The 26,641-nt window shown below is 41.0% G+C and overlaps 1 protein-coding gene across 1 annotated transcript in view; it reads right to left on the bottom strand.

Annotated features, from left to right (window-relative positions):
- Nucleotides 1-25,662, bottom strand: part of MS4A13 (membrane spanning 4-domains A13) — a gene marked incomplete at both ends in the record, with an annotated part of 30,439 nt that extends 4,777 nt beyond the window's left edge. Inside the window, 3 exons of the mRNA XM_080691821.1 lie at nucleotides 20,512-20,568; nucleotides 22,924-23,064; nucleotides 25,612-25,662. Coding sequence (XP_080547947.1) covers nucleotides 20,512-20,568; nucleotides 22,924-23,064; nucleotides 25,612-25,662 — 249 coding nt within the window. The remainder of the gene's footprint in view (nucleotides 1-20,511; nucleotides 20,569-22,923; nucleotides 23,065-25,611) is intronic.
- Between the last annotated feature and the right edge of the window lie 979 nt (nucleotides 25,663-26,641).

Below are 26,641 nucleotides of genomic sequence, written 5' to 3'. Positions count from 1 at the left end.
AGGAAAATCCTAGTGCACCTAAAATTTCCAGGTAAAAATTCTAATTTAAGTTTGTTGGCTGCAACACATAATTATATCATTTTAGCTAGAAACTACTTATAGCAGCCTTCCAGGAAGATGGTAACCTTTGGAAGCAGTATATATCTGTCCTGCTTACACTTGCTCTCTATCACGGTGGAAACAGGGTTCTGACCAAAGAAAGAAACCTGCATAAATTTGAACAGAGCACTGACAATTGAAAGGCAGCAGAAAAAAAAAAACTAGAAAGAAGTTTAGAGAGTAAAAAAGTACCCTGCCCACCTACCGCAGTGGCACCGTCTTGCCTCATTGTGCCAGGACTACCAGAGACACCAGGCAAAAAAGCCAGCCAATGACTTGAAATGAGTAAACAGCTGCAGCTCACTGGAATTGTAAGCAGCTGGATCCTCCTGTGCAGACCTAGGCTATGACTTGCAGCACTGACAGTAGAGCTCACTGTGCCCTCCAGAGCTCCAGAGGGGTGCTCAACAATACTATAAGTGAACCAATTATCCCTGCAGGAGACTGCCCAGATTGGCAGCAGGGACTCACACAGCCAGCATTAGATTCACAGGGCCTGAGACTTTTTGGTACACCCCCTTGAGACAAGATCAGAGAAAAGGCTCACCACATCACATAAAAGTTAAGCTGACCAAACTAGAAGTCAAAGAGAGCATCTTTAAGACAATAAAAGCAAAATACCAAGTGACATTTAGAGGCAAACCAATTAGAATCATCCCCGACTTTTCAAACCAAGTCATAAAAGCCAGGAGGGTCTGGAGTAACACATTTCAAACTATGAAATAAAACAACTTGCAGCCCCAAATGTCCTATTCAGTAAAGCTATCTCTAAAATTCGACAGGGAAATTAAAATCTTCTACGACAAACAGAAACTAAAAGAATTTATGTTTTCCAAACCAGCACTAAAGAAAATACTCAAAGAGATTAACTGCAGATAAGAAATAAGAAATACACGCCATAACCAGAAAAACAAGAATTTTCAGTAAGCAAACAACTAAACAAAGAAGAACAAACACTACCTCAAACAGAAGTTAAAACTCCAAATATTAGAAATTAAAAATCATCTCTCGCCGGGCATGGTGGTGCATGCTTGTAATCCCTGTACTTGAGAGGTGAAGACAGGAGGATCGCATAGGTTCGAAGCCAGCCTTGCTGGCTTGAGAGACCCTGTTTCCAAATAAAAAATATAAAATAGGTCTGGGAGTTTAGTCCGGAGGTAGAACGGTTTCCAGGGACCCCAGTACCACCAAAAAGAAAAAAATCATCTCTCAATAAGTATACTGAATATAAATGGCCTCAACTCCCAAATAAAAAGATATAAGGTGACAAAATGGATTAAAAGCCAAAATCCATCTATCTGCTGCCTACAAGAAACACATCTGATAAGTAAAGACAGTCACAAATTAAAGGTGATGGGCTGGAGCAAGGTAATCCATGCCAATGGAACTCGAAAACAAGCAGGATTACAACTATGATATCAGAAAAGTTAGACTACAAGGCCAAGCTTATCAGAAGAGACAAAACAGGTAATTTTTTTTACTGGTAAAGGAACAACCCAGCAGCATAAAATAACAGTAGTCAACATTTATTCCCCAAACATAGGTGCAGCTACTTTCATAAAACAAACTCTTTGTGACATTAAGTTGCACACAAATCCCAATACACTAATACTGAAAGACTTCAATACTCCTCTCACATTACTATACTGATCTTCTAGACAAAAGATCAGTAAAGATGCCTCAGACCTAAAGGACACAAAAACACCAAATGGACCTATTTGACACATATAGAGTACTCCACCCAAAAGTTTACATTTTTCTAGGCAGCTCACAGATCTTCTCCAAAATAGATCACAATCTGAGCCACATATTGAGCACTAGAAAATTTAAAAAATGACATACTACTCTGTGTCTTTTCCAACCACAAAGGAATGAAACTAGAAATCAATTATAAGAAGACCCAGAGTATCCACATAAACATGTGTAGACTATACCCCACACTGCTGAATGAGAAATGGGTCATAGAAGAAGGAAGAAGTTAAATATTCCTAGAAATAAACAAAAATAGAAAAACAACATATTGAAACCTCTGGGACACCTTAAAGGCACTATTAAGAGGAAAATTCATAGCAGTGAATACCTACATGAGAAGAACAGAAAATCACCAAATAAATAACCCAATGATACACCTCAAAGCCCTTGAGAAATATAGTCTAACCCCAAAGTCAGTAAAATATGAAAAATTATTAAAATCAGAGCAGAAAGAGAATAAAAGAACAAGAAAGTCATCAAAACCAAAAGCTGGTTTCTGAAAAAATAAACCAGATAGATAAACTACTAGCCAGCCTAACTGAAAGAATTAATCCAAATTACAAAAATAAAAGGTGATGAAGGAGATATCACCACCAACATTTTAGAAATCCAGAAGATTATCAGAACTATTGTTTGAAAAACTAGACTCCAACAAAATGGAATATCTGGAAGAAATTGACAAATTTCTATTAAATACAACCTTTCTAAACTGAGTCAAGAAGATATAGAAAATTTAAACCAACTGATAGCAATAAAAGAGACTGAAGCAACAATAAGAGCCTACCATCAAACAAAACCTCAAGACCAGATGGTTTCCCAAATGAATTTTATAAAATTTTTATAGAAGAGCTAATCTCAATACTCAGTTTATTTCATGAAACAGAAACAAATGGCACTCTCCCAAAAAGATTCGATGAAGTCAACATCACGTTAATATCAAAATCAAATAAAGATAGCTCAAGAAATGAAAACTAGAGGTCTATATCATTGATAAAATTAGACACAAAAAGCTAAACAAAATACTAGCACCATGCAATCAAAAACACATCAAGAAGACTTCTGGGAAGATGGCGACTGAGAAAAGCAGTGTTTACGAGTCCTGCTAACACTCAATCTCTATTGCCACAAAATCAGCACTTTTCATAGCCAGAAAACACTATCAGGAGAGAAATAAAAAATGTAAACACAAGGGACAGAGAAAAAGAAGTCTGAGACTTTATAATACAACCCAGTAAAGGAGTAGTGGCAGCTGAGATTTCCACAAACTTTAGATTCAGAGCACCCTAAGTGAAGTCGTGGTGACCCGGGGAAGAACCCAGAGAAGGCACAAACTTCTGAAATCATGGGAAAGAGGAACAACAATAGAGCAATGAATGTCCACAACCCCATAATATCGGAACCTGATAACACAGAAATTCAGAGATCTCCAGAAGATCAAATCAGGAATATAACTGTAGAAACAATACAGGACCTTCAAAAAGAATTTAGAGAGAGTCTAAAAGAAATAAAGGATGCAATCATTGAAGTAAAGGCATCAATTCAAACTATAAATCGCTTAGACCACATGGAGCGCTCCTAGAAGATCACTCCAAAAATGAATGCATAATTTCTAACTTAGAAAAAAAATCAGACAGCAGGAATCTGACATTGAAGAAATATGGGCCCATTTTAAGAGAGCTAACCTAAGAATAATTGGAATAGAAGAGGGAAAAGAAGGTGAAACCAAAGGGATCAATAATCTCTTCAAAGAAATAACAGAAAAATTTCCAAACATAGAGCAAGAGGTCAATACACAGGTCCAGAAACTTATAGAACTCCCTTTAGACAGGATCAGAGAAAAGGTTCCTCATGCCACATAACTGTCAAAATGACCAATGTGGAAGCCAAGCAGAGAATCTTAAAGGCAACAAAAACAAAAGGCCAAGTGACATTCAGAGGCAAACCAATTAGAATCACTCCAGACTTCCCAAACCAAGTCATGAGAGCCAGAAGGGCTTGGAGTAACATATTCCAAACTCTGAAAGAAAACAACTTCCAGACAAAAATTTCCTATCCAGCAAAACTATGGGGATAAGAAGCTTCCATGACAAACAGAAACTGAAGGAATTTATGTCTTCAAAACCAGCACTAGAGAAAATACTCAAAGAGATTAACTATGAAGAAGAAATAGGTAATACACACCAGAACCAGAGAAACAAGATTTCCTATCTAGCAGACAACTAAGCAAAGAAGAATAAACAGTATTTCAAACAGAAATAAAATCTTAATGTTAGGAATTAAAAGTTATCTCTCAATAATCACACTGAATGTAAATGGCCTCAATTCCCCAATAAGAAGACATAAAGTGGCAAAATGGATTAAAAACCAGAATACATCCATTTGCTGCTTACAAGAAACACACATTACCAGTAAAGATAGTAACAAATTCAAGGTAAAGGGCTGGAGCAAGGTAATTCATGTTAAGTAGCCATCCTAACAAATGTGAAGTAATATTTCACTAAAGATTTTATTTGTATTTCCTTAGTGGTTAGTTATATTTTTGATAATGATGAGTGATATTCATGTGTTTATTGGATATATAAAAATCTTTGGAGATTCATTACCTATTTTAGTCATTTACCTATTTCTAAATTGTATTGTTTGCTTTTATGGTTGCTAATATTTAGGATTTCTATTTAGAATATTAATATACCTTAAGATATAGCATTTGGAAATATTTTGTCCCATTCTATCAGTAACTTTTAATTCTGTTTGCATTGTCTTTGGATGTACAATATTTTTTATTTTTTATGAAGTTTGTTTGTTTATTCTTTTGTTGCCTGTGCCTTTGGAATCATATCTAAGAAATCACTGCTAATTTCAATGTTGTGAAGTTTTATGACCCAGGTTTTCTTCTAAAAGTTTATAGTTAAGATTTACATTTAGGTCTTTTATTTATTTTGAGTTAATATTTGTATCTGGTATTAGGTAAGGGTCCAATTTTATGCCTTTTCATGTGATTGTTATTTTTCAACAATATTTAGAGAAAAGATAATTATTTCCTTTACCTAATGTTCTTGGAAACCTTGTCAAAAATAACTTGACCATATATGGAAGAATTTATTTCTCGGCTTTTTATTTTACTCCACTGGTTTATATATCTGCCTTTAAAGCAGTACTATACTGTTTCGATTATTGTTGCTTTATAAGGTTTGAAATCAGAAATTGTACATCTTCTAGATGTGTTCTTTTTTGAAATTGTTTTGGGTGGTTAGAGTTTCAATAGGATAGATTTTTTTCTGAAAATAAATAAGTAAATGTATAAAAAATAAAATAAAATAAAGTAAAAAAAAGAAAGTTGGAATTGAATACCAAAAAAAAAAATTAATGCAATCACTTTGGAAAACAGTATGGAAGATCCTCAGAAGAAGGAAAACAAACTTACCATATGACCCAGCAATACCACCTATGGGTATCTACCAAAAAGAATGAAAACCAAAATACCAAACTAATGCATGAGCAACCATGTTCATAGATGCACAATTCATCATTGCCAAACTGTGGAACCAGCCAAGATGAGTGGATTACAAATGAGTGGATATGTACACAATGAAATTTGCCCAGCCATAAAGGAGAACAAAATTATGGCATTTGCAGTGAAATGTCACAAAAAATAATAAATCAGATGCTTTCCCTAATGTGCAAAAACTAGGGAGAAATGGGTAACAGGAGGAAATCTAGATGAAGAAGAGATCCTATAGAGGAGCGATTAAAGTGACCTATCTGAGGGGATGGGAGGGGGGAAGAGGGAAATTCTTTAAAGCAAATGATGCACTTAAACAAACATATCAAAGTAAATCAGGAAACCAAGTATGGGAAGGAGGGAGGGAGAGGGTAGGGGTTAGGGATTGGGTAAGGGTTGATTGGGTGATGTGTGCATGTCTCAAGTTTTTATATTCTATTAAGAAGTATGACTACAATGCACCAATAAAAATTTATTAAAAAATTTGTACTCCAATAAACTGGGAAACAGAAGAAAATGACCGATTTTTAGACACATACCACCTATCTAAATTGAACTAAGAGGCTACAGAAAAACCTAACCGAAAAATAGCAAGCAAAAAGACAGAAATAGCAATAAAAAAGCCTTCCATCAAAGAAAGTCCAGAAGCTGGGCGTGGTGGTATGCACTGTAATCCCAGTACTTGAAGAGCTGAGACAGAAGGATTGCGATTCATAGTCAGCCTCAGCAACTTAGTGAAACCCCATTTCAAAAAATTAAAAAAAGTAAAATAAGGCTAGAGAAATGACTTGGAGGTAGAATGTCCCTGAGTTCAATCTCAGTAACACACACACACACACACACACACACACAGTAAAGAAGGAAAGAAAAAAGAAAGAAAGAAAGAAAAAAGAGCAGGTCCAGACAGATTCCTAGCTGAATTTTACAAAACCTTTATAGAAAATCTAAACACGATATTCTACAAATTATTCCGCAAAATAGAAAGAGATGAAGTTGTTCCAAACCCCTTCTATAAGGCCAGTATAACCTTAATACCAAACTGAATTAAGATACCTCAAGAAAAGAGAATTACTGGCCAATACCCTTGATGAACACAGGACGCAAAATTCCTAAATTCCTAAAATACTAGTGACACACTTTCAAAGCTATCTCAAGAAAACTGTACACCTTGACCAAGTTGGTTTCATTCCAGGGATGCCGCATATGCAAATCAGTACACATAATTCAACTCATAAGTAGAACAAAGGACAAAAGCCATGTGGCCATCTTGATAGATGTCGAAGAAACGTGACAAATCCAACACTCATTCATGTTAAAAACACTATAGAAAATCAGAATAGAAGATATCTAATTTAACATCATAAAGGCAATATACAATAAATCCAAAGCCAACATCATATTAAATGGGGAAGAACTATGAGAATTCCCTTTAAAGTCAGGAACAAGCTGGGCATGGTGGTGAATGCTTGTAATCCCGGCATTTGGGAGACTGAGACAGGAGGACCGTGGTTCATAGACAGCTTCAGCTACTTAGTGAGGCCCTTTGCAACTCAGTGAGACCCTGTTTTAAAATAAAGAATAAAAACTTAGGTTGGGGGTGTAGCTCAGAGGTAGAATATCTCTGGGTTCCATCCCCAGGACCACACATACATACAAAAAGGTCAGAAACAAGACAAGGATGCCCACTATCACCACTACTTTTCAATATAGTAATCAAGACTGTAGCCAGGGAAATAAGGCAAGAGAAGGAAATCAAAGAAACACAAATAGGAAAAGAAAATCAAATTATCTCTCTTTGCAGATGCTATGATTGTATACTAAGAAGACCCAAGGAAACTCAACCAAAAGTAACGTGTAGCTTATAAGCATATCCAGAAAAATATCAGAATACAAAATCAAACTAAAAAATTCAGTAGTTTTCTTATATGCTAATCATGAATTCACTGGAAAAGAAATCCAGAATGTAATTTCATTTGAAAGAACCTCATAAACAATACAATACCTAGAAAAATTTAACCAACTAAGTAAAAGACCTCTACAATGAAAATTATAAACCATTTAAGGAAGAAATTTGACCAGGCATGGTGGCATATGACTGTAATCTCAGTACTTTGGAGGCTGAGACAGTTAGATGGCAAGTTTGAGGACAGCTTCAGGAACCTAGTGAGACCCTGTTTTAAAACAAAAAATAAAATAGGGCTGGGAGGCCGGGCGTGGTGGCGCACGCTTGTAACCCCGCGCTTGGGAGGCAGAGACAGGAGGATCGCGCAGGTTCAAAACCAGCCGTGTGCGCTGGCTTAGGAGACCCTGTTTCCAAATATAAATGTAAAAATAGGTCTGGGAGTGTAGACCGGAGGTAGAAGGGCTTCCAGGAACCCCAGTACCACCAAAAAAAAAAAAAAATGGGCTGGGGATGCATATCGGAGGTAGAATGTCCTTGAGTTCAACTGCTAGTACAAAACAATGGTGATTTTATTGAGTGGGGAGAGAACGTGGGGAAAGCTTGCCAAGTGCTGTGTGCACGTATGTCACTATCGTTATGAACTATATTATGTTGTGAGACTATAATGTACCAATAAAAACAACTTGTGCAAAAAAAAGAAAAAGAAATTTAAGAAGACCTTAGAAAAGAGAAATATTTCTTGAGCTCTTGAATAGCCAGAATTAATATTATCAAAATGGCCATTCTACTACAAGTGATTTATAAATTCAGTGCAATCCATATCGGGATACTGATGTCATTCTTTAAGAACTAGAGATACTGATGTCATTCTTTAAGAACTAGAAAAAACAGTCCTAAATTTCATATGGAAAAACAAAAGACCCAGAATAACCAACACAATTTTCAAAGCCACTATAGAGCCATAGTAATAAACACAACATGCTACTGTCACACAAAAAAGACACCTAGAACAACAGAACAGAAGAGAAGACACAAATACTAATCCACACACTTAGAGCCAACTGATTTTCAACAAAGGTGCCAAAAACATATGCTGGAGAAAAGATAATCTTTTTCAAACTAATGGTGTTGAGAAAACTGACTATCCATTTGTAGAAAAATGGCACTAAATCCCAACCTCTCACCCTGCATAGGAGTCAATTCAAGATGGATTAACTACCTGGAAGTTAGACTAGAGATAAAATTACTACAGGAGAGCAGAGGTCCAACACTCCCAACACAGAGGAACAGGTAGAAACCTCCTCAATAAAACCCCTAGAGCTCAGGAGATTGAAGAAATAACTAATAAATGGGATGACATTAAACTAAAAAGTTTCTCTTCAGCAAAGGAAATCAAGAGTCTAAAAAGACAGCTTACAGAATGGGATAAAAACTTTGCCAGCTACTTCTCTGATAGAGGACTAATATCTAAATTATACAAAGTACTTTAGAGACTTAACACTGAAAAAACAACCCAATCAAGAAACAGGCTAACTAGATACTTCACAAAAGAACAAATACAAATGGCCAATAAATACACGAAAAAAAATGTTCAAAATCGTTAGCAACCAGGGAGATGAAAATCAAAACTACAATGAATTTCCATCTAACCTTAGTTAGAAAGGAAGTAATCAAGAAGTCAAACAATAACTGCTGGTGAGGGTGTGGTGAAGTAGGAACTCTTCTATACTTGGTGCTGTTGCTATGGAGATCAGTGTGGAGATTACTCAGAAAACTGGGAATGGATACACCATATGATCCATTTATACCACTGTTGGGTATCTTCCCAAAGGGATTGCAATCAGGATATTATTGCAATACATGCATATCCATGTTTATAGTAGCACAGCTTGCAAAAGCCAAATTATGGAACACAACTAGCTGTCCATCAACAGATGAATGAATTACAAAATTATGGAATATGTACACAATGAAGTTATACTCAGCAATAAAGAACAACAAAATTATGTCATTTGCAGAAAAATGGATGGACCTTTGAATAGTATGTTACGTAAAATTTAAGTAAAATTAGCCAGTCACAGAAAGTGGAAGGTCAGTCATATTTTCTGTCATATGGGGAAGCTAAGGATACAAGAGTGATTTCAGACAGTGGAGAATAAATTCCAGTGGAGCCAAGAAGGTGTGGTCCACTGACATTCTGTACATATGTGAGAATACTAACACCAATCTCAATATTCTTTATGGGTTGGGGGGGAACAGAGAGGGAGCCGGAGAAAGTCCACCAAGTACTGTGTGTATGAATGTCACCATTACTATGAACTACATTATGATATGAGACTGTAACGCACCAATAAAAGTATTTAAAATGTATAGGAAAAAAGAGAAATTTAGTATGTATCTAATGAATTGATCACTTACCGCTTGTCCATAATTCCTGTATGACACAGTCTTAAAAGAGGACAACTCCACTATTGTTAGAACCAGTGCAACAATCGTAGCAATGACAGACAGTATGTTGAAGGCCAAAGCAATTAAAACCTGAAGAGACATAAGGTCAATTTATTATATTCAAAATAAATACTTTGGTGTAATAGTTTATTTTGTCAAATAAGTAATCTAGTTAAAATGCTGATTTAGTTCATAAGCATTTAGAACTGTTCATATGCTAGCCATTCATGCAAAACATTTTTTTTTCTGGGTTTCGTGAAACGTAGTTAATCTTGAAGAAATATTAAAATCTCATCAGACTAGCAAGATAAATCTTTTAATTCCACTAAAGATCAAACCTATTGTATTGTACAACTCGTGAGCCAGTTGTAAGAATGTTTATAAGATATGATTAAAAAAAAGGGGTTGTATTGAAAATACAAACTAAAAGAATAAAGCCAATGGAAAATGATGACTACTTGTAGAAATAGAACCAAACAGGAGTTATTAAGTTTTAATCCTGCGTTTTATTATCTGGGAAAATTTATCAATAAGGTAGAAATCTGTTTTTTAAATCTGTAAAATTATAAGATCAGACCAATTCCTAAGATATCTTTCAGCTCTAAGATTCTAAAAGTGTTCTATCTACGCCACAGACAAATATATTTTTTGGACAAATGCCTTCCTCTCTTGCCTTTTTTAAAATAAATTGCTTTCTCTTTATTTACATTTCATTTGCTTTATTTTATTTTATTGTTGTTTAGTTACTTGTTTATTTAGTTATTTAGTTATTGTGGTACTGGGATTGGGACCCAGGGGCATTCTACCTCTGAATTATGCCCTCAGCCCTATTTTCAATTCTTTATTATTTTTTTTTCTTTTAACAATTTTTTATTGAACATAAATAGTATACATTTAAACTATATTTGATGCCCTCTCCCCCCGCCCCCATTTTCCCTCCCCCCCTCCCACCAATGGTTGTCCAGGTTAACCATGTCATATTCTTAATTTTACACATATTCAGATGTAGACCCTCATTAATCAAGATAAGCCTTCCTCCTCTCCTATCTTTCCATTCAAACTTTGCTGATATTTCCCCTCCATTATCTGGAGTCCCACTGGTATCCTCTGTGTTTCCTAGTTTTATTTTAAACTTGAAGTTTTTCATAAGCTTTTAAAATTTTTTGGTGCATAACAGTCTCCCATCATAATGTAGTAGATAGTGCTGATGAAATACATGCACACAGCTCTTGTAGGGTTCTCTTTGTTTTTTTTTTAATTTTTTATTGGTGCACTGTATTCATACATCATAGTGGGATACAAAAAACTTTTGTAGACATACATGCACACATCGCCCAGTCAGCCCCCACAAGATCCTCACCCCATTCCCTCCCCATCCCTCCTTCCCATGCTTGGCTTAGTGGTTGACATCTAGTATTATAGCAATTTATCCAAAATTAAAAATGATAATCTCACATAACAGTTTCATTTGTCTGATACCAAGCTTTTGATAACTTAAAGATAACATTTCAATATTTTTTTTTTGCTTTCTTTCTTACCAGAGAATATTTCTTTTCTTTTCTTTTTTTTAGGTGAAGCTATCATATATTTATATATTTATTTTTCAGGAAAAAATCTATCCTAATATGTAATATGGACTCTAGATACCCAAAACGATCTCAAAAAAGAACAAAGCTAGAAGATATATATTTTCTAATTTCAAACCATATAAAGCTACAATAACTGAAACAGTGTAGTACTGTTCTAAAGGCAGATATATAAATCATTGGAGTTAAATAAAATCCTAGAGATACATTCTTCCATATATTGTCAAGTTATTTTTGACAAGGTTTCCACGAACATTTGGTGGAGGAAATAATAATCTTTTAACTAAATATTGTTGAAAAATAATAATTACATGAAAAAGAATAAAATTGGACCCTTACCTAATCCCATATACAAATATTAACTCAAAATAGATAAAAGACCTAAATATAAATCTTAATACTATAAACTTTTAGAAGAAAATCTGGGTCATAGAACCTCACAACATTGAAATTGGCAGTGATTTCTTGGATATGATTTCAATGGCACAGGCAACAAAAGGGTATACAAACTCCCTAACAAATAAAATATTGTATATCCAAAGACAATGTAAACAGAGTTAAAAGTTACTGATAGAATGGGATAAAATATTTCCAAGTGCTATATCTGAAGGTATATTAATATTCTAACTAGAAATCCTAAAAATTAACAATAAAAGCAAACAATACAATTTAGAGATAGGTATAAGACTAACATAAATAATGAATCTCCACAGATAACTAATCTTATTTGTCTGTTGGATGGAAAATCTTGTTTCTCTGGTTCTGGTGTGTGTTACCTATTTCTTCTTTGTAGTTAATCTCTTTGAGTATTTTCTCTAGTGCTGGTTTTGAAGACATAAATTCCTTCAGTTTCTGTTTGTCATGGAAGCTTCTTATTTCTCCACCTAATTTGACAGAAAGTTTTGCTGGGTAGGAAATTTTTGGCTGGAAGTTGTTTTCTTTCAGAGTTTGGAATATGTTACTCCAAGCCCTTCTGGCTCTCATGACTTGGTTTGGGAAGTCTGGAGTGATTCTAATTGGTTTGCCTCTGAATGTCACTTGGCCCTTTGTTTTTGTTGCCTTTAAAATTCTCTGCTTGGCTTCCACATTGGTCATTTTGACAATTATGTGGTGTGGGGATCCTCTTCTCCGATCCTGTCTAAAGGGAGTTCTATAAGTTTCCTGGACCTGTGTATCGACTTCTTGCTCTATGTTTGGAAAATTTTCTGCTATTACTTCCTTGAAGAGATTGTTGATCCCTTTGGTTTCACCTTCTTTTCCCTCCTCTATTCCAATTATTCTTAGGTTAGCTCTCTTGAAATGGGCCCATATTTCTTCAATGTCAGATTCCTGCTGTCGGGTTTTTTTTTCTAAATTAGAAACTATGCGTTCATTTTTGGATTGCTCATCTTCTAGGAGCGAGATTCTATTCTCCATGTGGTCTAATCAGTTGTTTGTATTTTGAATTGAGGCCTTTACTTAATTAATTGCATCCTTTATCTCTTTTTGGCTCTCTCTGAATTCTTTTCGAAACACCTCTATTATTTCTACAGTTATTTTCCTGATTTGATCTTCTAGAAATCTCTGAATTTCTGTTTTATTGGGTTCTGATGTTGTGGGATTGTGGGCATTCATTGCTCCATTGTTATTCCTCTTTCCCATGATTTCGGGAGTTTGTACCTTCTCTGGGTTCCACCTGGGTCACTACGACTTCACTTAAGGTGCTGTGGATCTCGAGTCTGTGGTATCTCAGTCACCACTACTCCTTTACTGGGTTGTATCGCAAAGTCTCAGACCCAGGGAGTCAATAGAGGCTGCTTTAGACTGTGGGGGGTGCCAGGTTGCACATTCTCCTATGGTGTGATATCTCTGCCACCGCCACTCCCCCACTGGGTCAAGTCCCTGGGAGTCAGTTCTGGGATTTCTCCTCTGGGGCCCGCAATTTGACTCACTGTTGTTGAATACACAGATGGAGCTGTAGTGGACTCGGTGAATTCGCTGCTGCTGCCGCTGCCGCTGGTGGCAATATGGTGCCGCTGCCACACCCTCGGCCGTGAGGCTGGCGTATTTCTTCTCTGTTTTTGAACTCCGCTCTGAGTCCCTGCAGCGTGTGCTGATCCCAGCCACTGGGAGCTTTAGATGCTCCCTGCGCCGAAAAGTCTGCCGAATCCTGCCGGGCTCTTCTGCAGCGGCTCACCTCGGCTCGCTGTCCGGGCTCTTCTGCAGCGGCTCACCTCGGCTCACTGTCCACCGCTCCTCTCTGGAGTCTGGTGGGCTGTTGAGTATGTTGGTCTGGAGCCGTAGCCGTCCGGTGAGCTCGCCGGTGCCGCTGGCAGTAAGGCGCCGCTGCCGCGTCCTTAGCCCTGAGGCTGGCATATCTCCTCTGTGGCTCTGGGCTCTGTTATGAGACCCCCTCTTCTCTGGGGCTGGTGATTTTTTTGTTTCTCTGGTGATGGTGTTTTCTGGCTATGAAAGGCGCTGATTTTGTGGTAATAGAGATTGGTTGTTAGCGGGGCTCTTAAGCCCCGCTTTTCTCGGTCGCCATCTTTCCGGAAGTAAGTTTTAGCTCATTGCTCCATTGTTATTCCTCTTTCCCATGATTTCGGAAGTTTGTGCCTTCTCTGGGTTCCTCCCTGGGTCACTACGACTTCACTTAAGGTGCTCTGGATCTCGAGTCTGTGGTATCTCAGTTAGCACTACTCCTTTACTGGGTTGTATCGCAAAGTCTCAGACCCAGGGAGTCAATAGAGGCTGCTTTAGACTATGGGGGGTGCCAGGTTGCGCGTTCTCTTATGGTGTGATATCTCTGCCACCGCCACTCCCCCACTGGTCAAGTCCCTGGGAGTCAGTTCTGGGATTTCTCCTCTGGGGCCTGCAATTTGACTCACTGTTGAATACGCAGATGGAGCTGTAGTGGACTCGGTGAATTTGCTGCTGCTGCCGCTGCTGCTGGTGGCAATATGGCGCTGCTGCCATGCCCTCGGCCATGAGGCTGGCGTATTTCTTCTCTGTTTTTGAACTCCGCTCTGAGTCCCTGCAGCGTGTGCTGATCCCAGCCACTAGGAGCTTTAGATGCTCCCTGCGCCGAAAAGTCTGCCGAATCCCGCCGGGCTCTTCCGCAGCGGCTCACCTCGGCTCGCTGTCCAGGCTCTTCGGCAGCGGCTCACCTCGGCTCGCTGTCCGCCGCTCCTCTCTGGAGCCTGGTGGGCTGTTGAGTGCGTTGGTCTGTAGCCGTAGCTGTCCAGTGAGCTCGCTGCTGCCGCTGGCAGTAAGGCACTGCTGCCGTGTTGTGTCCTCAGCCGTGAGGCTGGCGTATCTCCTCTGTGGCTCTGAGCTCTGTTATGAGACCCCCCTCCTCTCTGGGGCTGGTGATTATTTTTGTTTCTCTGGTGATGGTGTTTTCTGGCTATGAAAGGCGCTGATTTTGTGGTAATAGAGATTGGTTGTTAGCGGGGCTCTTAAGCCCTGCTTTTCTCGGTCGCCATCTTCCCAGCATAGGGTTCTCTTTGGCTCTCTCCTCACTCCATCCTTCCCCACACATGATATTGAGATTGGCACTGATATTCTCACATATGCACATGATGTCAATGGAAATGTTCCCTTTTTAATCCCCTCCCCCACACTCCTCTTGACCACTTCCCTCACTCCACTGGGGTTTCTCCCCCATTATCTAAAGTCCTTCTTGTATCCGGATTACTCCCTAGCTTTCACATATGAGAGAAAACATATTGACCCACGTTTTTTGCACCTTTGTTGAAAATGAGTTGGCTGTAAGTGTGTGGATTAGTTTCTGTATCTTCTATTCTGTTCCATTGTTGTATGTGTCTATTTTTATGACAGATACCCTTCTTTGTTACAAGATACAATCTTGTCCCCAAAACGAATAGTCCAAAAATAAAGTTTTACAACATTATAATGTCTGTATATAAAATTAAGCTTTATAGTACTATTATATATGTATACATAAAATATAAAGGGAAGTTTTATAGTACTATAGTGTTATTTATAAAGGGGTTAGGTCCTATTAAAATTTTTCTGATATAGTTGATGGGGATTAAGCCTGTATTGATTGCTAATAGGAAGAAGCTTTCATATTTAGGCAGAACAATGAAATCCTTTTCTGTCTCTAAAGCGTCAGCCAAGAACTGCAGCCAATGTTGACCTCAGTCAGCTATAAGTTGGCTTGTTAGCCCAGCTGAAAACTGAATGTTAAAACACAGACATCTACACTTAGAAAAAGAATTGTATAGACTCTCACAACAATTTAGACTAAAGTTAAAAGACAAAAAGCAAGCTATATTAATCCATTATTAATTACTAATAACACAAAAGTTATAGTTCCCAAAACTTCCATTCCTTAAAATACTATATTTCTGTGTCTTTTCTTTATTTTTTTTATTTTTTTATTTTTTTTTAAAAATTAATTTATTTTTTAAATTGGTGCATTGTAGTCATATATCAATCACATTGGAGTACAAGACTTGAGAGGATATACAAGCACACATCATCCAATTAGCCCTCCTCCAGCCCCCATCCCATTCCCTCCCCCTCCCTCCATCCCACACTTCTTTGGTGATTTACTTTGATACATTTGTTTATGTACCTCCTGCATTTTAAAGAGGCTCCGTCCTCCAGTATTACATACCCTCTGATTGGTCACATTAGTTGCTCACTATAGGGCCCTTTCTATAGCTCAACCTCTTCCTGTTGCCCTTTTCCTCCTAGTTATTGCTGATTAAGAGAAGCGTATGATTTATATTTTCTGCGATATTTCTCTGTGCATGCTGCGTTGCAAGTACCAATCCCACTCTTGATGGTCCCAGTAGTGGCCTGGCTACTCAGTGGACTGATCCAGACCTTGCTGGCTCAAGCAGTGGCCTTGCCTCATGGGAGGCCCAGTTCTGGTCTTGCTGGCCCTTGAACCGGTCTAACCCCTAAGCTGGCTTTGGTCCCGGCCTTGGAGGCCGCAGGAGTGAACTTGCCTCACGCCAGGCTCCGATGCTGGCCATTGGCCCCTGCACCGGTCTAACCCCTTGGCAGGATTCCAATCCCGGCCTCAGAGGCCCCAGCACCCCCTAGCCTCATGGCAGGCTCCAATGCCAGCCTCGTTGGCCCCAGCACCAGCCTAACCCCTCGGCAGGCTCCGATCCCGGCCTCGGAGGCCCCAGCATTGGTCATGCCTCAAGGCAGGCTCCGATGCCGGCCTCGCTGGCCCCAGCACCAGCCTAACCCCTCGGCAGGCTCTTATCCTGGCCTCGGAGGCCCCAGTACCGGCCTTGCCTCACGGCAGGCTCCAATGCCGGCCTCGCTGGCCCCAGCACCGGCCTAACCCCTCCGCAGGCTCTTATCCCGGCCTTGGAGGCCCTAGTACTGGCCTTGCCTCAAGGCAGGCTCCGATGCCGGCCTCACTGGCCCCAGCACCGGCCTAACCCCTCGGCAGGCTCTGATCCCGGCCTCGGAGGCCCCAGCACTGGTCATGCCTCAAGGCAGGCTCCGATGCCGGCCTCACCGGCCCCAGCACCGGCCTAACCCCTTGCAGGCTCTTATCCTGGCCTCGGAGGCCCCAGTACCGGCCTTGCCTCATGGCAGGCTCTGATGCCAGCCTCGCTGGCCCCAGCACCGGCCTAACCCCTCGGCAGGCTCCGATCCCAGCCTCGGAGGCCCCAGCACTGATCATGCCTCACGGCAGGCTCCGATGCCGGCCTCACTGGCCCCAGCACCGGCCTAACCCCTCGGCAGGCTCCGATCCCGGTCTCGGAGACCCCAGCACTGGTCATGCCTCATGGCAGGCTCCAATGCCGGCCTCGCTGGCCCCAGCACCGGCCTAACCCCTTGGCAGGCTCCGATCCCGGATTTGGAGGCCCCAGCACTGGTCATGCATCAAGGCAGGCTCCGATGCCGGCCTCGCTGGCCCCAGCACCTGCCTAACCCCTCGGCAGGCTCTTATCCTGGCCTCGGAGGCCCCAGTACCGGCCTTGCCTCCCGGCAGGCTCTGATGCCGGCCTCGCTGGCCCCAGCACCAGCCTAACCCCTCGGAGGCTCTTATCCTGGCCTCGGAGGCCCCAGTACCGGCCTTGCCTCAAGGCAGGCTCCGATGCCGGCCTCACTGGCCCCAGCACCGGCCTAACCCCTCGGCAGGCTCTGATCCCGGCCTCGGAGGCCCCAGCACTGGTCATGCCTCACGGCAGGCTCCGATGCCAGCCTCACTGGCCCCAGCACTGGCCTAACCCCTTGGCAGGCTCTGATCCTGGCCTCAGAGGCCCCAGCACTGGTCATGCCTCACGGCAGGCTCCTATGCCGGCCTCACTGGCCCCAGCAGCGGCCTAACCCCTCGGCAGGCTCCGATCCCGGCCTCGGAGGCCCCAGCACTGGTCATGCCTCACGGCAGGCTCCGATGCCGGCCTCGCTGGCCCCAGCACCAGCCTAACCCCTCGGCAGTCTCTTATCCTGGCCTCAGAGGTCCCAGTACCGGCCTTGCCTCAAGGCAGGCTCCGATGCCGGCCTTGCTGGCCCAGCACCGGCCTAACCCCTTGGCAGGCTCCGATCCCGGATTTGGAGGCCCCAGCACTGGTCATGCATCAAGGCAGGCTCCGATGCCGGCCTCGCTGGCCCCAGCACCTGCCTAACCCCTCGGCAGGCTCTTATCCTGGCCTCGGAGGCCCCAGTACCGGCCTTGCCTCACGGCAGGCTCCAATGCCGGCCTCGCTGGCCCCAGCACCGGCCTAACCCCTCGGCAGGCTCTGATCCCGGCCTCGGAGGCCCCAGTACCGGCCTTGCCTCAAGGCAGGCTCCGATGCCGGCCTCACTGGCCCCAGCACCGGCCTAACCCCTCGGCAGGCTCTGATCCCGGCCTCGGAGGCCCCAGCACTGGTCATGCCTCACGGCAGGCTCCGATGCCAGCCTCGCTGGCCCCAGCACCGGCCTAACCCCTCGGCAGGCTCTGATCCTGGCCTCGGAGGCCCCAGCACTGGTCATGCCTCACGGCAGGCTCCTATGCCGGCCTCACTGGCCCCAGCACTGGCTTAACCCCTCGGCAGGCTCCGATCCCGGCCTCGGGAGACCCCAGCACTGGTCATGCCTCATGGCAGGCTCCGATGCCGGCCTCGCTGGCCCCAGCACCGGCCTAACCCCTCAGCAGGCTCCGGTCCCGTCCTCGGGGGCCCCAACACTGGCCTTGCCTCACGGCAGGCTCCGATGCCGGCCTCGCTGACCCCAGCACCGGCCTAACCCCTCAGCAAGTTCCGGACCCAACCTCGGAGGCCCTAGCACAAGCCTTGCCTCATGGCAGGCTCCAGTGCCGGCCTCGCTGGCCCCAGCATCGGTCTAACCCCTCTGCAGGTTCCAATCCCGGCCACGGAGGCCTCAGTAGTGGCCTTGCCTCACAGCAAGCTCCGATGTCGGCCACTGGCCCCGGCGCCCGCCTAACCCCTCAGCAGGTTCCGATCACTGTCTCTGTGGTTATTATTTCAAAGGTTCCAGTTGTAATGTATCAGATCTCTGCCTCCCCCGAATATTGGCCACTGGCATTGCCACTGCTTCCACCGTTTCAAATCCTTCCCAGGCTCTTTTTCCACTCTGAACGTTGTCCAGTGTTCCTAAGCATGCGTGATGGTAGCATTCGACATTTGGTGTAATTTCTCCAAAAAAAATAAAGTTGGTAAGATCCGGTTTCTGCTTCTCCTGAATACAAGTCTCCACCACCATCGCGGAGAACTCTTTCAACACCGCATTTCTCCTTGGTCTCCGCTAAACTCTCTCCTTATATGTGATGTCTGAGATTCTTAACAATATAGAGAAATAGCAGTCCTCTTTCACGGCGAATTTTTCCATAAGTTCCAGTGCATTTAGATAAGTTTTGTCTGCATCCCCAGTGTCCTGGCATCCATAACGGCTTTCTTACCTCCTCTCCGATATTTTTCTTTATCTTTTTCTGTTCTGGGCCTGGTTTCTCCAGGGGTCTGGCGTGCTATGCGCAGTTCGGCCGGGACCCAGAGTCCCGCGACCCGGGCCCCATCTGGCGTGCCCTGCGCTCGACCCCCGCCCAGAACCCAGCGTCTTACTGGGCCTGGTTTCTCCAGGGGTCTGGCGTGCTACTCGCAGTTCGGCCTGGGGCCCAGAGTCCCGTGACCCGGGCCCCATCTGGCGTGCCCCGCCCGCGACCCCCGCCCAGAACCCAGCGTCTTACTGGGCCCGGTTTCTCCAGGGGTCTGGCGTGCTACGCGCAGTTCGGCCCGGGGCCCAGGGTCCCGTGAACTGGGCCCCAGCTTTTGTGCGCCGCGCCCGACCCCCGCCCAGAACCCAGCGTCTTACTGGGCCTGGTTTCTCCAGGGGCCTGGCGTGCTACGCGCAGTTTGGCCCGGGGCCCAGGGTCCCGCGACCAGGGCCCCAGCTGGCGTGCCCTGAGCTCGACCCCCGCCCAGAACCCAGCGTCTTACTGGGCCTGGTTTCTCCAGGGGTCTGGCGTGCTACTCGCAGTTCGGCCTGGGGCCCAGCTCTTTTCTTTATTATAAACAAGTTTTTCAGCATACTATGTAACTTCTAGCAGATAAAGATATAAGAAGCTGAGAACTCACCAAGGACACGGGTGGATAATACATGTTTAAAGGAAAAAAAATAAAACAAAAACAAACCAGGCTTCTACCATGCGGCCCCTGACCTTGCCTACCAAGTAAAACATTTTGACCAGTGAAGTCAGATCTGTCTGTCCCTGTGGGGATGAACAAAGGGTCACAGAAAAGGCTTACATAGCAGAGATAACTGGTGGGCCTGCACCTGCTTTTGGTGGGGAAAGGGAACTATTGGCTAAGCAGGATGAGAGAAAGGAGATAATAAATTCTTATAAAAATTTTTATAAACATTCTGACACAGTGCTTTAATTGTTCTGTACCTCCTTTCTACCTTGTAATAATAAAACTTTGCTTAAGCTTGTAGCAGTGCAGTTCTGGCTGTTTTTTCAAACTAGCTAAGAAAACAACCCAGAGACATCTTAAACTGTTACAACACTATTCATAAAAGGTTAAAAGACAGAACATCAAACAAAACAGAAACTATTTAAATTTGGAAGCTTTTGCATAGAATAATCATGGTTTCACTACAGCAGTTTATTCACATTAACTTATATGATTCTAAGTTTTCACTTATTTATTTTACAGGTAATTAGATACTATCCTTTTATTAAAAACCTACTTTTTAAAAATAATTGTGAAGTGATTTTTAGAGATACTCCAAACATTTCAACTTACCAGGAATCGAGTTGGATACTTTGTTGATCTTATTGTGAAGGCTCCTGACAGAACAAACTGAATATAAAAACAGATATTTATAAGTACTAATTGATAATGCAGGTCAATTTAAAATGTATTTTTCAAAACTCTCTCTTCTAATTCAACTATTTTTAGAACACTAAAAGTCACAAAATGTAAAGAAGTTTTGGTATAAGGAATCAGAAGTTTCCATCATGAAGTGATATTATCAAAAGGTAATGTTATTACTATTACTGAAAGTAACAGTAGAGACAATAGTAATAAAAATATATAAGTGACAGTGGGAAAATGCAGGTTGTGATATATGTCAAAGATTGCCTAAACATCCCTGAATTAGGAAACAAGTTTGCTTATATGTATATCATGTATAATTCATTTGGTTATTACTTGAAATGCTTCTACTCCTAAAGAGATGATGCCATCAATTATAATAATCGTGTATATATTCAGATGTGGAAATAGTGGCCCATGAGTCTACTCCCCATTGTGATTGAATATAGAAAGGTGTACTGTCCGTATCTATATTCTGAGACACTTATTTCCCTTTTAAAACCTCTCTCTGACCAGCCTATATTCCATGGTTGATCATTACAAATGCTCCCTTGTATCCATTCTCAACTCCTTTGCATCTTGCATGTTTATCACACATACACAGTTAACCCAACGTGTTGATTACATGTAGTTTCCCTTTGCCTTCAGGCCTGTTCTCATGCAGCTGAACAAGGCCTGAGAAACACACACACACACACACACACACACACACACACACACACACACACCACATCTTACTACACAATCATGCTCCCAAGCCCAATGTGAATCCTTAATGCTATGTGAAAATCAAACGACGACTCTACTACAGGCACTGCCTCGCAGATGACTACTTCATAGTCTCTCTTTCCCCTAAAACAGCCAGTCCGTTTGCCTATCCTTGCTCAGGCTCAAGACCTGGCTTCACAGGGGTATGTGAGGCTACTGGAAGAAAACTTCCATAAACCCTCAAATTTTCATCAAAATATGTCTTTTCTTTTTTTCCTTCCTGCCACCCTACCTTGAAACTATTTTAGGTGTAAAATTTTTGTTGTGAGAGGCTGCCTTACCTTGAAACTATTTTAGGTGTATAATTTTTGTTGTGAGAGGCTGTCCTATGCATTACAGGATGCTTGGTAGCATTCTTGGCCTCTGCCCACTAGATGTTCACTGTAAAAAAAAAACCCCCAAAAACCCAGAGCCCAGTGTGGCAGCACACGCTTGTAATCCCTGCGCTTGGGAAGCTGAGACAGGAGGATCGCACAGGTTCAAAGCCAGCCTCAGCTACTTAGTGAGGCTCTCAGCAACTTAGTGAGACCCTGTTTCCAATAAAACATAAAGTAGGGCTGGGAGTATAGCCTGGAGGTAGAAAACCCCTGGGTTCCACCCCTAGTACCACACACACACACACACACACACACACACACACACACACACACTCCCAATGCCCATCCCCAATAATCTCATATCAATTTTCTTTTTTCTGGCTCAATGCCCTCAACAAGAGACATGATAGTATCTCAACTCACAGAAACAAAAATTAAACCCTTCAGTTGGCCTGATTTCCCCAGTTGTCACTCCATTTCTCTAGGCCGCATTACAGTAAAGTCCTTTAAAGGAGTTGTCTGTATTTACCACCTCCAATTCCTCACTTTCCACATTCCTCAAGCTAACTCCAATCAGGCTTTTGCCTCCCAATTCCACTAAACCTACTTGTAATTTTATTGATGGTTAACCACATTGCTAAACACAGTCACCAATGCTAGTCCTCATCTCATTTGACAAATCCTGAATATTATACAGTTATCTTCTTCTATTTCTTCAGCTACTTTCTCCACTTGGCTTAGAAGATACCACACTCTCCAGGTTTTCCTCCTAACCTCATGGCTGTTTAAAAACCACACTAGAATGCAGGTAATGACAGATGTAGAAAATGAGTACTGACTTGTGCAAGGAGGCTAAGGTGAAGATTATAAATAAGAAAGTTAACCATGGTAATGGATATTATGTTTAGGATTCTTTGAATTTGATAAATCTAGAGAAAATCCGCTCTAAGGCTGTCATTGTGTCTTCACTCCTGTATCCACATCTTTTGGAATAGCACTTGAAAATTAGAAGTAGTCAATACGGATTTGTTGAAAGAAGGAATTGAGTAAATTACCAACATGACATTTAGTTACATAATTCTCCTGCAAACAGAAGTTAGGGACCTCTACTAAGCACTCAGGTAGGAGCCTTACATAATATCTAAATTCGGAGGAAAGGCTTCTTCTTTTCTTTTCCATAGAAATCTTCTCTACCTCTTACTATGGCCATATTACTTAATGAATGATTAAGCCAATATAAATATGTTCTACTCACAAAAACTCCCCATAAAGTACTTCCTGCTTGGTAAGTTAAAGGATCATATGTCCCAAACACTCCTTTAATTTGTCCCATATACAAAACCAATAGGAAATACCACATGAAAACATGAAAGATGCCAATCATAATCTGGATAGCCTGTGAGAAGAGAATATTATTAGTTCTGAATCTATGTAATTTAAATCACAATTCCAATGAGTGTTAACTATACAAAACACTTAATACCTTTACAAAAGATGAAAGTAAAATAACAATATACTTAATCATGTATTCCTGAACTGGTTAGCCCAGAAAGAAGGAAGGGCTGAAGTTTCTTCAATAGGAATCAAGCCTACTTGGAGCAATGAATTAATTATTAGTAGCTCTGGTTGATTCTCCCTTAAGAAAGTTAAGAAGTTGATTATACTACTGCCTATACTCCCTACATCTCAAGTTGTGGTGTGAAGGGAGAGTACTGAAGATACTTGAGAGAAATGTGGTTTCTAATCTACTCAGATGCAGGAAGCCTTATGTGTAACACTTTCTTGAATGTTGGTAACTTTGAATTATATGGGTTTATTTTTTCCTTCAAGGAATATTTAGTATGATTTTTTCACAAGCATGGTAGAGTGAGGCACAGTCTAATACAACAAGATAAAGGATATCCAAAGTAGGTCAGAGTAGAGGATAATTATTATTCAAAGTTAATTTGTAAGAAAGTTATTATTCCAGTAACTAGGCCTCAATAAATTTATTTTGGAATTTATATGTGAACCAATAATTCATGTATGCATCATATTTTAATTATTCTTTAAAAATGACAGGAGGTATGTTATTTCATTTTCATATAAACTTTAAGAGGAAGCTATTTAATGTTTTAAGAGTTCTAGCTCTTTATGAAGCAAGTAGTCTATGAAATACGTTAGTGCAATTGACTAGTTTTAAGGAAACATTTTAGAGAAGTTTTTTATTTTTTTTTAAAAGAAATGCCTCTTTTATAAATAATCTTATGTACTTGGAATTTAAAGTTTTCCAGCCACGTTAAATTTGTGAGGGTGGTATTATTTCCAGAGTTTCTTTAGATTTGATTGTGAGAAACATTCCCCACTAGATTTAAAAATTCTTGATGGTCTGGACTTCAGTTTTATCAATATTATATCACTTTCCTCCAATATGGTGCCTGGCATGAAACAGGCACACAGTGAAAACCTCCTTTATAGGCATATTGGGGCCAAGAATATGATAAATTCCACATCTCTTTTTATATAATTGGATATTTACATAGATAGGAAGTATCTATGTAGTAAAAGTCTACAAAGAACTTTAACAGTGTCTGATAAATAAGACAAATCTTTTGAAAATACTTTAATTGGTGCACCATAGTCTCTCATAATGCAGTGGGCAGTGGCACACATGCACACAGCTCTTGGTGAGCTCCCCCGCTCCTCCCCACGCCCTCCACTTCCACATACATGACGCTAAGACTGGCACCGGCATTCTCACGTATGAACATAATGTCAATGCAAGTGTTTCCTTCATTAATTATCCATAACCTCCCTTCCTTAGACCACCTCCCTTGCTCCTTGGGCGTTTCTTTTCCATACCTAAAGTCCATCTTGTACAAGGTAAGTTTTTAAATTTGAAAATGGATCTTAGGTCTGGGGCTATAGCTCAGTGGTAGGTCTTGGATTTGATCCCCAGGAATGAAACAAAAAAAGGTCTTAATTCGGAGCAGATGAATTGGCTGTAGAAGGTTCAAATTTCCTTCTTATCACCCCAAAAAGTATAAAAAATTTATATACATATTATAATTCTTGGGGAAAAGTCTCAAGACTTTTCTTTCATTCTATGCTCAAAGTGGTCTGTGATGAAAAAGGCAAAAGGCTTCTGCTATCAGGTAGGAAACTTAGACCACTGGTCTACACAGTATCCAAACTCAGAGGGAAAGTTAGTCAGTGGGAAAGCTTTCTCCTTTTTTGATGTAAAAGTGCATGATCCTTATATATATATATATATATATATATATATATATATATATATATATATATATATGAGTTTATAAAGGAAACTAGATAAATTGCCTATAACCTCACAGATTTATAACTTAGTAGAACAGACAAATTTATATTTATCCTACTGCAGAGACATTAGTATAATAATTAAAAGAGACCAATAAGTCTCTTTCAAAGTTATATAAAACTCTCTCTTTTCAAAATTTCATTCCTTATTTTGATTTCTCCATTACCCTGTGTGTGTTGGTTTAGTTAGTAGTACACTTACATCTAAGCACATATTTGCTTATGAAGGGACATGGAATGAGTCAAAATTTGTAAAGGACAATCAACATTTAAAAAACTAAGCTTCTGCCTGGCGTGGTGGCGCACGCTTGTAATCCCCGCACTTGGGAGGTGGAGACAGGAGAATCATGCAGGTTCGAAGCCAGCCGCGCCTATTTAAGAGACCCTGTTTCCAAATAAAATAGTATAAAAATAGGTCTAGGAGTGTAGCCCGGAGGTAGAAGGGTTTCCAGGAACCCCAGTACCACAAAAACAAAACAAAAACAAAAACAAAAAAACAAAAAAAACCCCAAAAACAAAACTAAGCTTCTACCCTTTGATTTAACTAAGCCAGTCTCTTTCCAAATACCCTTCTTAAAACTGAAATAGTTTATGACCTTGAATTTAATCAAAGTGAGATGTTACTTACCCCTAAAACAAGACTGTCTGCTCTAGAGATTTTTGCATTACAGCATGCCATACTACCAGCATTTCCTTTAACTGATTTTGTTTCTAACCTTTGGTGATATCTTTATTAGCAAACTCCTACAAAACAATACAAAACACATACACATGATTTCTTAGATGAAAACACATAAATTTGATTTTTTTATAGTTCAGCAGTCTTCTCTCCAAGCTGAGAAGTGCTATCTTTGTTCTTTCTCTGCTTTAATTCTTAGAGTATCAATTCATAGCCACCTGTTCTGAATAACATCATAACTGAAAAGCTTCTCTCTATGACTAAAATATATTGGTGTTCTCTCTTGGTAAACTGAGTCTCTGGATGATGAAATATAAGGGACATCTAGGAAATAGTGTTAGATTAGTTTCAGTAATGCTTTCGACAATTCATTTGCCATTCAGAATCAACAAAATTCATAACTCCAAGTTTGCATTTCCCAAACCAAGTCTGTGTACTTGAATTGGCCAACTGTGATTTTTTTTCTTGACATGTATCTGCTACCTGCTTCTTCTCTCTGTATGAAAAGAACCTTTTCTTCTACCAGAGAACTTACTAAAGTTGCTTCTGAAATCCTAAAGGTGGATCTTGTTCTTTTTCCCCCTCATTATTTCTGCATTTCTTCCTGGTGTTCAAATTATCTTCATAGTTACATTATGATAAATGGCTAGAATTCTATTCGCTAGTGGGTTTGTATCCCTTTGCAGAGCTGAAGTTCTACACCTACTAGTATATCACAAGTCAATACGAGGAATCATGTCTCCTCATATGGTGATGATTTAAAAGCTGTAGCCCCGATCTTTTCAGAAAGGAAGGAATTTTGACTAAATGACCTCACACCCTTGAAGTCTAATGACTCGATTATTTTCATAGGCCTTGGTTTCTGAAATTCATTTTATCAATGCGTTTTAATGTTATAAGAGCTAGTGACATCAAAAGAAAGAAAGCAATGTTAGAAACTGAAGAAAGCTTTATACATTCAGACATGGTATTCGGAAAG

The sequence above is a fragment of the Muscardinus avellanarius genome, assembly GCF_963383645.1.
Source record: "Muscardinus avellanarius genome assembly, chromosome: 1".
NCBI classification, from domain to species: domain Eukaryota; kingdom Metazoa; phylum Chordata; class Mammalia; order Rodentia; family Gliridae; genus Muscardinus; species Muscardinus avellanarius.
Note: the sequence above shows the minus strand (reverse complement) of the source record. Positions and strands in the feature narration are given on the sequence as shown.